This window comes from Myotis nattereri, assembly GCF_964212035.1.
Source record: "Myotis nattereri genome assembly, chromosome: 20".
In the NCBI taxonomy this organism is placed as follows: Eukaryota; Metazoa; Chordata; class Mammalia; order Chiroptera; family Vespertilionidae; genus Myotis; species Myotis nattereri.
The window spans coordinates 11,666,928-11,679,311 of record NC_138096.1 but is presented as its reverse complement, the minus strand read 5'-3'; the positions used below and the strand labels follow the sequence as shown (position 1 = coordinate 11,679,311).

The 12,384-nt window shown below is 45.7% G+C and overlaps 2 protein-coding genes across 2 annotated transcripts in view; one reads left to right on the top strand and one right to left on the bottom strand.

Moving 5' to 3' along the window:
- Positions 1 to 12,384, top strand: part of LOC308535544 (lamina-associated polypeptide 2, isoforms beta/delta/epsilon/gamma-like) — a 70,103-nt gene that overhangs the window by 14,486 nt on the left and 43,233 nt on the right. The gene's annotated exons all lie outside the window — the stretch shown is intronic.
- Positions 161 to 2,249, bottom strand: LOC308535668 (beclin-2-like; the record flags this gene model as incomplete). Its single annotated transcript, XM_081114638.1, is given in 4 exon segments — positions 161 to 995; positions 1,232 to 1,661; positions 1,664 to 1,760; positions 2,232 to 2,249. Coding segments are annotated over 4 exon segments (1,380 nt in total).

The window sequence follows — 12,384 nt, the reverse complement described above, 5'->3', positions numbered from 1 at the left end:
TCACTATGCTTTAATTATGTTCAATTTTTAATGGTGACAATACATTCTGCATATCAGATATTTACATTACAATTCATCATAACAGTAGCAAAATTACAGTTATGAAGTAGCAATGAAAATAATTTTATGGTTGGGGGTCACCACCACATGAGGAACTCTATTAAAGGGTCGCGGCATCAGGAAGGTTGAGAACCGCTGCCTTAAAATTTATAAGCATGAGCTTCAGTGCCTCTGTCCACCACTTCTCCGTGCTCAGGTGGGTTCTGATGGAGTGGACTTCACCCCATCTCAGGCCCTGTTCCACGAGGATCCCGCAGGGCATGTAGAGAGCTGGCTCGCCCTTCTTGGCCTCCTCATTGAACTGCATGCAGTCCATGGCCTGGTCAAACTTGCTGTCCAAGAGAGAGCACACACACACACACACACACACCCCCCCCCCCCCCCCCCCGCCTGTGCAGAACAAGGGCAGCTCCACGGCGTCCTCTGTCAGTGACTTCAGGTAGGAGTGGTCTCCGCAGGGGATGAGCTGGTACCTCTGAAACTGCAGACCCACTGTGTTGGACAAGGCCACGAGCAGCAAGGCTGTGTGCCCCCAGGCTGCACTGATCTCCCACCAGATCATCGGGACCGTGGGGGTGCAGCTCAGGCGGAAGTTATTGATGATGGCCAGGGGGCCGTCACAGCAGATCTCAAATGCGGCCTTGAAGGCGCTGGTTCTCTTCAGCCTGGACAGCTGGGTCTGGGCGTACAGCAGCCGGTCCTCCAAGCTCAACAGCTCGTCCTGCAGTTCCTGTTGCTGCCACTGAAGTTCACCGAGGTCCTTGTGGTACTGCCTCTCCTGTTCCTCCAGCATCTCCGTCTCTGCCCGGGCTGCCTCCAGGGCCACAGCTGTCCTGTCTCGGTTCTTCTCCACCTCCTCCAGCTCCTGGGCCAGCCTCGCTTCCTCCCACTCCACAACCTTCAGCTCCTGCTGCCACGTCTCCCCTGCGTCATCACTTAATCCAGTGATAGTGAACCTATGACACGCGTGTCAGAGGTGACACTCATTTTTTTGGTTGATTTTTTTCTTTGTTAAATGGCATTTAAATATATAAAATAAATATCAAAAATATAAGTCTTTGTTTTACTATGGTTGCAAAGATCAAAAAATGTCTTTATGTGACACTGCACCAGAATTAAGTTAGGGTTTTTCAAAATGCTGACATGCCGAGCTCAAAAGGTTGGCCATCACTGAGCTAATCCATCCCTGGCCTCCAAACAGCGCTTGTAGGTCTGACTGTCAGACCCTGCGATTCTGAGCTGGGTGTCCATCTGCTCTAAGAGACTGTCGGTGCAGTCCTCGCACAGGGGGTGGCCCAGCTCTTCACCGGATAGGACGTCACCAAGGCCTGCGATGGTCCCCTGGATGCTATTGAGCGTCCTCACCGAGGCCAGCTTCCCGAGCAGGGTGAAGTGGCCGGGCTTGTCCCTGGACATCTCGCCGTCACCAGGGATGGTCCAGCCGGAGGCACCGCCCTGCAGCTCTTCCAGGTCCGTCTCCGTCCTGGAGGCAGAGCCTTCCCCCGGAGTGTGTCCCGGCTCCCCCTGAGCTGAGGGAAATTCGAAGCCGCAGAAAAGGCAGGTCAAGGAGATGGAGAATGTGGTGGAGGTCTTGACTTTCACCTTGACTCTAAGTTTCCTCTGGTTCCTGAGTTACTTCTCCATTTATACTTCCTAAGGGCTTTTAAGGTCGTGAATTTTAAAATGCATATCTTGCCTCTCTCCCGCCTCAAACCTGACCCTCACTAGGGACTCAGGCCTCCCTGAGCTGTCTTAGTCAAGTGAGTCTTTCTTCAAGGAAAATCCAATCATCTCCCTTAATTTTTTTAAAACATATCTTAAGGTAATCTTTCAATACTTGATCTTGGCCAAAAGGCCCAGAAGAGTTGAAAATAGTCTTCCTAAAACTAAAATCTGATCATAGTACTTCCCTCCTAAAAACATTTAATCCTTATGGGACCTTAAGATAAGATCTTAACATCTTAGCCTGATACTAAGGTCTCTGAGTTTCCAACTTCTTTCCCCATTTCTTCTTTTTTAAAAAAACATTGTTATTGACTTCAGAAAGGAAGGGAGAAGGGGAGAGAGAGAAACATCAATGTTGAGAGAATTGTTGATGTGCTGCGTCCTGCATGGTCCCTGCTGGGGATCAAGCCCGCAACCCCAGCATGTGCCTTGACCGTGAATCTCACAGTGACCTCCTGGTTCATAGGTCGACACTCAACCACTAAGCCACACCGGCTGGACCACACTATTTTTTTGGTTAATCCTCACTGGAGGATATTTTTCGGAAGGGAGAGGGAAAGACAGAAATGTCATGCGATAGAGACACACTTATTGGTCGCCTCCTGTACGCACCCCAACCAGTGCCAGGGATCCAGCAACTGAGGTATCTGCCCTTAAGCGGAATTGAACCCGGGACCCTTCAGTACACAGGCCCACGCTCTATCCACTGAGCCAAACTAGCCAGGGCCAGAAACACTGCTAGCCATCCTTTTTCCCCCTGGAAAAAGTTTTATTGTTTCCATTTGGTCTAATGCAGGGGTGGGCAAACTTTTTGACTGGAGGGCCACAGTGGGTTCTTAAACTGGACCGGAGGGCCGGAACAAAAGCATGGATGGAGTGTTTGTGTGAACTAATATAAATTCAAAGTAAACATCATTACATAAAAGGGTATGGTCTTTTTTTTCAATAGTTTTATTCATTTCAAACCGGCCGGATCCGGCCCGCGGCTGGTCTAATGCATGGGAGAGGGTTCCAGGTGGTTGAAAGAATGGGAACCAGACACAGGTTTGGCTCAGTGGGTAGAACGTCAGGGTGCGGACTGAAGGGTCCTGTGCTCAATTCTAATCAGGGCACATTCCTGGGTTATGGGCTCGATCCCTCGTGTCCGGCGTGCAGGAGGCAGCCAATCAATGATTCTCATCACTGATGTTTCTCTCCCTCTCCCTCTCTGAAATCAATAAAAATATATTTTAAAATAAGCATAGCTAGTAGTTTTAGGGAGAGGTTCTGGCTTTGCCAGACACCAGGGGGTGCAGAGGGGCTCTCAAAGGCCTCTGGGCCCCACAGGCTCCTAGTGGTGCTGGCAGGTGAGCCTGGCGGGGCGCATTCGCCAGCCCAGCCTGGGGCCGCCTGCGCGGGGGAGGCAGCTGTGGCCCATCTTCCTGATGAGCTGCCCCTCCTCCCGGAGGTGGTTTCAAGGGGAGGAGCATCTGCAGAGCCTTCAGAGCCCCGGCTGCAGCTCCAAAGGGCCTGGGTCGGGCCCCCTCCAGGGCCTCGGGCTCCCATGGCGGCCGGGGCGTCGCCCTCCTGCTGGGGAGGCTCCCGTCCTGGAGGGGATGCGGCCCCCGCGCCGGGTTCGCGTCTCTAAGATGCTCAGCGCCCTCGGCTTCTCCACCAGCTCAGAGCCACCCCGTGCGGGGCCAACAGACGCCGGAGAGGTGGGTGTGGGGCCCGCAGGGGCCGGTGGCCAGGCGGGTGCGGGGCCTCCACCGGGTGGGATAATTGGGGTGAGTGTGGGGGTTCGGCAGGAAGGGGTTAGGGTGGAAAGAAAGCGTTGTGTTGGCTGGCCTGGGAGGCGGATGTGAAGGTGGGGACTGGATGGGACCTGGAGGGGGTCGGGGCTGGGGAATGGGGTCCCTGGGTCTGTTCCCTGAAACCCTAGAAGCCGGAGACAGAGCCGGGACCGCCAGGCGCACGAGGCCAGCCACCCTTTGCTGCAGTTTTCAAACCCCAGGCGCCGCCCGGGTGAACTGGCCACCGGCACCTGTGACTCCGCTTGGCTTCCCTGCAGGCTCTTACCCGTCCTGTCTGCGCCGCAGTCACCGGGCGGTGGGGAGACAGGCAGCAGGTTAAGGGGAAGGGAGGTTGACAGCTAGTCCAGAGTCCCTCTAGCCCCCGAATTGACAGGCACTGGGATCCTCCTCCACAAGTTGACAGCCCAGCCCCTGCCCCCTCCAGGCAATCAGCGTCCCCAGGATCTGCCTAGTGCAGGGGTCCTCAAACTTTTTAATTGGGGGGGGGGAGCAGTTCACGGTCCCTCAGACCGTTGGAGGGCCGGACTATAGTTAAAAAAAAAAACTATGAACAAAGTCCTATGCACACTGCACATATCTTATTTTGAAGTAAAAAAACGAAACAGGAACAAAGACAATATTTGTGTTTGCATGTGGCCCGCGGGCCGTAGTTTGAGGACCCCTGGCCTAGTGCGCCAGCGATGAGTCAGCCCCACTGTTCACTGGATGAGGGATCAGCTGCTGAAACAGCCGTCGGTGTTTGCTAGGAATTTAGCAGTAAGGATGGCACAGGCCTTGCAGGGGTACGGTGCCCCTGAGATACAAGCTCGGGTTGGTGGGCAGGGGTCTGCCTTTCCTCACCCTGGCACCCCCAGAGGGCTTGGGGAGCCACAGAATAAGGAGCTGCTTTCTTTTCTCTTCTCTTCTCTTCTCTTTCTTTCTCTCTCATATTTTTCTTGATTTCAGAGAGGAAGGGAGAGGGAGAGATAGAAACATCAATGATGAGAGAATCATTGATCGGCTGCTTCCTGCATGTCCCACACTGGGGATGGAGCCCACAACCCAGGGATATGCCCTGGCCGGGAATCCAACCCTGACCTCCTGGTTCATAGATCGATGCTCAACCACTGAGCCACACTGGCCTGGCAGGAACTGCTTTCAATGTTGCCATCAGCTCTGAGTCCTGATGCAAGGCTGGGAGACCAGCAAAGTAAACGCTGCTAACACGGCTGAGCCTCATTTTAACCCCCTCCACTGATTCCGAGCCAGCCCAGAGGAAAGCTGTCTCAAGCAGCCAAGGGGACACAGCTGTGCGGGGGGGCGGGGGCCCCCAGGACGAGCCAGAAGCCAGCTGTGAGCCCTCCTGTAATTAATGGAGTGGGTGGAGCCGAGTGTTGCTCTCAGTTGGGAATGAATCCCTTCTTATTTCTGGAGAATTCCGCTCTAGTTCTTCTTACCTTCTCATTCCAGCATCTCGTTTGTGAGGGGCTAGGGGAACCCACACATAAGAATTGGAAGCACAGTCCTAGTAGTTGGTGTCAAAAACCAGGGAGTTGGTGGTTGGTGGGTACAGAGTTTCAGTCTGGGAAGATGAGAAAGTTCTGGAGATGAGTGGTGGTGACCTTTATGTTACAGAGAACCGGAATAAATCAAGCAATGCCCAGAGAGTTTGGAGTCACACTTTATTCACCGCGGTGGGCTTAGAGGAAATGAATTCAAATTCTAAGCAGAGCTACAAGCAGAACTTCCCTTTTTATTAAAGAGCCAGACCTGTGTGTGCTTAGCGGTTATCTCGCTGGTGGCCTTGCAAACAACACAGTTCTATCCAATTAAAAAATACACCTGACATGGCATTGAGAGGATGGGCGTGTCTAGTCTCTGGCCTACAAGGTCAGACAGCTAAGTTTATCTTCCTCATTATTCAAGCAGGCTAGAAAGCAAAGTTATTTTTTTTAGAATAAGAGGCCATCTAAAGAATAGCAGAGAATTCCACACAGTAGTTTTACAAAATAGGGGTTAGCCTTCTCATTTATACCACAATGTGAAGATACCTCATGCCAGTGAACTGCTCACTTAAAAAAATTGTAATTAATAAAATAAATGAACAGCCCGGCCGGTGTTGCTCAGTGGTTGAGTGTCCACCTATGACCCAGGAGGTCATGGTTCGGTTCCTCATCAGGGCACATGCCGGGGTTGTGAGCTTCATTCCTAGTGGGGGGCTTGCAGGAGGCAGCTGATGAATGATTCTCATCATTGATGTTTCTATCTATTTCCCTTCCTCTCTGAAATCAATAAAAATATATTTTAAAAAGTACCATACATGAACTAACAAAGCAGAAAAAAATGGTAATATGGCATTTTTTTAGAATTAAAGATATAATAATAAAAGAAATGAGAGAACCTGCCCACCTCCATCTCTGCAGTGTCCCTTGCGTAACAAGAGAGCCCCGAGAACCTGTCTGAAAGGCTGTACCTTTTCTAGCGCCCCCAGTACTCTCGCTCAGATGGGCTCCAAGTGCAAGGCCATCCATCATTAACTAAGTTTATTCCTAAGCACCTTAATGACTTTTGTTGCCATGGCAAATGCGATTGTTTGTTTAGTTCCTCTTTCTGAGAATTCATTATTGGGGTATGAAAAGGCCATCGATTTCTGGGTGTTGATTATGAATCCCACAAGGTCAAAATTCACCTTCACTGAGCCTATCTGTCTTTTTGCATCGATAATAACATACCCTTTGAAATGTCTGGGTAACTTGTAACTTCTCTTTTTCTGGACCCGTTGGGGCACAACCTAATGTGCCTGGGCTCCAGGACAGATACCACAAACTCCTTCATTATCATGTTAATTGTTCCTGCACCCGCCTCAGTATGTGTCTATCATTTTACTTTTTATCCAATCCCAGGGGTTTCCCTGCTTTGCTTTCTCCCGCCTCTCTAGTCTATCACCAATGGATTTCATGTAACCCACCGACGTCCCTTTCCTTTGATTGCAATGTAACCCGCCATTCTCCAGAGCATTATCTCATTTCGTTGAGGTTCTGCTTCCCAGCATATGTCAACAGTTTGGCTCAAATAAACTCACAAAAATTCTTAAAAAAAAAAAAATTAAAAAATGACCCTGGCTGTTTTGGCTCAGTGGATAGAGCATCAGCCTGGGGATTGAAGGGTCCCAGGTTCAATTCCGGTCAAGGGCACATGCCCGGGGTTGCAGGCTCAATCCCCAGTGGGGGGTGTACACGAGGAAACCAATTGATGGTTCTCTCTCATTATTGACGTTTCTATCTCTCTCTCTCCTTCTCCCTTCCTCTCTGAAATCAATAAAAATATATAAAAAAATGTTTTTGAATCCTGCTACATTGCCAGATTCACTTAAATCTAGTAGTTTTTAGTGGAGTCTTTAGTGTTTTCTACGCACAGTATCAGGTTATCTGCAAATAATGAGAGTTTTACTTCCTCGTTTCCAATTTGGGTGCCTTCTGTGTTTTCTTGTCTGATTGCTGTAGCTAGGACTTTCAGTACTACGTTGAATGAGAGTGGTGAGAGCGGACATCATGTCTTTTTTTTTTTACTCCTCACTGGAGGATATTTTTCCATTGATTTTCAATAAGAGTGACAGAGGGAGACTTCAATGTGAGAGAAACACATCGATTGGTTGCCTCCTGCATGCGCCCTGACCAGGGCCTGGGCAGAGAGGAGCCTGCAACCTGGGCCTGTGCCCTTCATCGGACTGGAACCCAGGACTCTTCAGTCCGCAGGCCGACATTCTATCCACTGAGCCAAATCGGCTAGGGCTGGACATCGTGTCTTGTTCCTGTTCTTTGGGGAAATGGTTTTAGTTTTTGCCCATCGAGTGTGATGTTCACTGTAGGTTTGTCATACATGGCCTTTAGGAAGTTGAGATACGCTCCCTCTATTCCCACTTTGCTGAGAGGTTTCTTTTTTTAATTTTTTTTTCCTTTATTGATTAAGGTATTACATGTGTCCTTCTCCCCCTCATTGCCCGCCCCCCCCCGCACCTGCCTAGAGTTTTTATCAAAAATGGGTGTTGGATTTTGTCGAATGCTTTTTCTGCGTCTATTGATATGATTTTTGTCTTTCAACTTGCTTATGTGATGTGTCACATTTATTGATTCTATCGAATATTGATAATACCTATTGATAATATCGAATATTGTTCCAGCCTTGCATCCCTGGAACAAGTCCCACTCGGTCACGGTGTATGATGTTTTTAATATATCGCTGGATCCGATTTTCTAATATTTCGTTGAGGATTTTAGCATGTGTGTTCATCAGGGAGAGTGGCCTATAGTTCTCTGGTTTTGGAATTAGGATAATGCTGGCCTCCTAAAAAAGAGCTTGGAAGTGTTCCTTCCTCTGGGATTTTTTAGAATAATTTGAGGAGTATAGGTGTCAATTCTTCTTTGAATGTTTGGTAAAACTACCCTATGAAGCTACCCAGACCAGAGCTTTTGTTTGCGGGGAGTTTTTTGTTGATTACTGCTGCTTTTTCCTCAGTTGTTATTGGCCTAGTCAGGTTTTCTAATTCTTCCCGATTCAGTTTTGGGAGATGGTATTTTTCTAGGAATTTGTCTATTTCATCCACATTATCCAGCTTGTTGGCGTATAGTTGTTCAAAGTGTTTCCTTACAGTCCTCTGTATTTCTGTGGTGTCAGTTGTTACTTCTCTGCTTTCATTCTGATTTAATTTATTTGGGTCCTCTTCCTTTGTTTCTTGATGAGTCTAGCAGTTCATCAATCTTTTTTACCGTTTCAAAGAACCAGCTTTTGGTTTCATTGATATTTTGTATTGTGTGTGTGTGTGTCCATCATTTATTTCTGCTCTAATCTTTATTTTTTCCTTTTGTCTACTTACGCTGGGCATTTTTTTTTTTGTTCTCTTTCTAATTCTTTTAAAAAATATTTTAATTTTGCCCTCGCTGGTTTGGCTCAGTGGATAGAGCGTCAGCCTGCGGACTGAAGGGTCCTGGGTTCGATTCTGGTCAAGGGCACATGCCAGGGTTGTGGGCTCGATCCCCAGTGGGAAGCATGCAGAAGGCAGCCGATCAATGATTCTCTCTCAGCATTGATATTTCTATTTTTCCCTCGCCTTCTCCCTTCCTCTCTGAAATCAATAAAAATAAAATGGTTTTTTAAAAAAATATATTTTAATTTTTATTGATTTCAGAGAGGAAGGGAGAGGGAGAGATAAAACATCAAAGATGAGAGAGACTCATTGATCAGCTGCCTCCTACATGCCCTCTACTGGGGATTGAGCCCACAACACAGGCATATGCTCTTGACTGAAATCGAACCTGGGACCTTTCAGTCTGCAGGCCGATGTTCTATCCACTGAGCAAACCGGCTAGAGCTCTTTCTACTAATTCTTTAAGTTGTAGGGTTAAATAGTTTTTCTTACTAATTTTTCTTGGCTTCATCTTTTTTTTTTTTATGAGTAAAACAAGAGGGTGTTTTTTTTCATTGTATAAAGTATTACATGTCTCTCCCCCCTCCAAATAACACCCCCCAAGCCACTCCCACCCGTAAGGGCAGACCCCCACCACCCCGGTGTCTGTGTCCATTGGTCATGCTAATATGCATGCATACAAGTCCTTTGGTTGATCTCTAACCACTCCCCTCCCCTGCCTTCTCCCTGAGGTTGGATGGTGTACTCAGTGCCCCCTTGTCTCTGGATCTGTTTTTGTTCATCAGTTTATGTTGATCATTATATACCACATATGAGTGAGATCATGTGATATTTATCTTTCTCCAACTGGCTTATTTCGCTTAGCATAATGCTCTCCAGTTCCCTCCATGCTGTTGCAAATGGTAAAAGTTCCTTCTTTTTTATAGCAGTGTAGTATTAAACAAGAGGGTAATTTAAAAGTAAGAACGTTCCCCTAAGAATTTCTGTGTTGAAAACGGAATGGGGTGGAGATAGTGATTCAACATGCATTATGTTCTTCAAACATCATCTAGAAATACTTAGTAAGCCTAAAGTTATAAATTCCCTTCATTGGTGCTATGCAAAGAAATCTCCACAGATTCATTCCTTCTCTGGTAGTATTTTATAAAACCCCTCACTTTGTCATGAATATTTAGCTACAGGTTAGGAGGGAAAGAAAAGAATCTTTTTAAAAATTTATTTTTCAGTTAGAGTTGACGTACAATATTATGCTAGCTTCGGGTGCACAGCAGTGATTAGACATTTATATACCTTAGGAAGTGAAGCCAAAAATAATCTCGAATTAAAGATGGCTATTCCTGGTGGGACAACAGAATTATTGACATTCACCCCATCACATGCTTTTATTTTGCTGAATAGAAAGGCATTTTATGTTACTCTATGAATTGATTTTAAAACTTTGAAATTGTTTGTTTTTCAGGGGTTACATTTGGAGCTCAATAGAGCTGCACATAGCCATAACTAAGTAAGAACTTAGTTTTTTTTTTGTTTTTGTTTTTAATCTTTAAATTCTTTATTAGTTAAGGAATTACAAATGTGTCCTCATCCCCCCATTAACCCCCATCCTCCCCTCCCCCCCACCCCCCACTCATGCTCTCATCCCGCTGTTGTCCATGTCCATTGGTTTGGCTTATATGCATGCATACAAGTCCTTTGGTTGATCTCTTCCCCTTACCCCCACCCTCCCCTACTTTCCCTTCTGGGGATTAATAGTCTGATCGCTGTTTCTCAGTCTTTGGATCTGTCCCTGTTCATCAGTCTATGTTGTTCTCTATATTCCACAAATGAGTGAGATCATGTGGTACTTATCTTTCTCTGACTGGCTTATTTCACTTAGCGTAATGCTCTCCAGCTCCATCCAAGCTGTTGCAAAGGGCAAGAGTTCCTTCTTTTTTACCGCAGCATAGTATTGCATTGTGTAGATGTACCACTGTTTTTTAATCCACTCATCTGCTGATGGGCACTTAGGCTGTTTCCAGATCTTAGCTATGGTGAATTGTGCTGCTATGAACATAGGGGTGCATATATCCTTTCTAATTGGCGTTTCTGGTTTCTTGGGATATATTCCTAGAAGTGGGATCATTGGATCAAATGGGAGTTCCATTTTTAGTTTTTTGAGGAAGCTCCATACTGTTCTCCACAGTGGCTGCACCAGTCTGCATTCCCACCAGCAGTGCAGAAGGGTTCCTTTTTCTCCACATCTTCTCCAAAACTTGTTGTTTGTTGATTTGTTGATGATAGCAATTCTGACAGGTGTGAGATGATAATGCATTGTCGTTTTGATTTGCATCTCTCGTATAATTAGTGACTTTGAGCATGTTTTCATATGTCTTTCAGCCCTCTGTATGTCCTCTTTCGAAAAGTGTCTATCTAGGTCCATTGCCCATTTTTTGATTGGATTGTTTATCTTCCTATTATTAAGTTTCATGAGTTCCTTGTAAATGTTGGAGATTAAATCCTTATCAGTGATATCATTGGCAAATATGTTCTCCCATGCAGTGGGTCTTCTTGTTTTGTTGATGGTTTCCTTTGCTGTGCAAAAGCTTTTTATTTTGATGTAGTCCCATTTGTTTATTTTCTCTTTAGTTTCCATCGCCCTAGGAGCATTATCAGAGAAGAAATTCCTTCGACATATGTTTGCGATTTCACTGCCTATGGATTCCTCTAGTATTTTTATGGTTTCCTGTCTTACGTTTAAGTCTTTTATCCATTTTGAGTTTATTTTTGTGTATGGTGCGAGTTGGTGGTCTAGTTTCATCTTTTTGCATGTATCTGTCCAATTTTCCCAACACCATTTATTGAAGAGACTGTCTTGACTCCATTGTATGCTCTTGCCTCCTTTGTCGAATATTAATTGGGCATAGTGCTTTGGGTCAATTTCTGGGTTCTCTATTAATCTATATGTCTGTTCTTGTGCCAGTACCAAGCTGTTTTAAGAACAGTGGCTTTGTAATACAGTTTGATATCTGGTATTGAGATCCCACCTACTTTGTTCTTCTTTCTCAGGATTGCTGCAGCTATTCGAGGTCTTTTTTTATTCCAGATAAATTTTTGGAACGTTCGTTCTAGATCTGTGAAATATGCCATTGGTAATTTAATGGGGATTGCATTGAATCTATAGATTGCTTTGGGTAGTATGGACATTTTGATGATGTTGATTCTACCAATCCATGAACACGGTATGTTCTTCCATCTGTTTATATCTTCCTCTATCTCTCTTTTCAGTGTCCCGTAGTTTTTCGCATATAAGTCTTTTACTTCCTTAGTTAAGTTTATTCCTAGGTATCTTAATTTTTTTGGTGCAATGGTAAATGGGATTGCTTTTTTAGTCTCCCTTTCTGTAAGTTCACTATTGGTGTAACAAAATGCCTTGGATTTCTTGGCATTAATTTTGTATCCTGCTACATTGCCGAATTCATTTATTAACTCTAATAATTTTTTGATGGAGTCTTTAGGGTTTTCTATGTACAATATCATGTCATCTGCAAATAAGGACAGTTTTACTTCTTCTTTTCCAGTTTGGATGCCTTTTATTTCTTTTTCTTGTCTGATCGCAACGGCTTGTACTTCCAGTACTATGTCGAACAGGAGTGGTGAAAGGGGGCATCCCTGTCTTGTTCCTGTTCTCAGGGGAAATGGTTTTAGTTTTTGCCCATTGATTATGATGTTGGCTGTGGGTTTGTCATATATGGCTTTTATTATGTTGAGGTATGATCCTTCTATTCCTACCTTGCTGAGAGTTTTTATCAAGAAAGGGTGTTGAATTTTGTCGAAAGCTTTTTCTGCATCGATATGACTATGTGGTTTTTATCTCTCAATTTGTTTATGTGATAAATCACGTTTATTGATTTGTGGATATTGTAC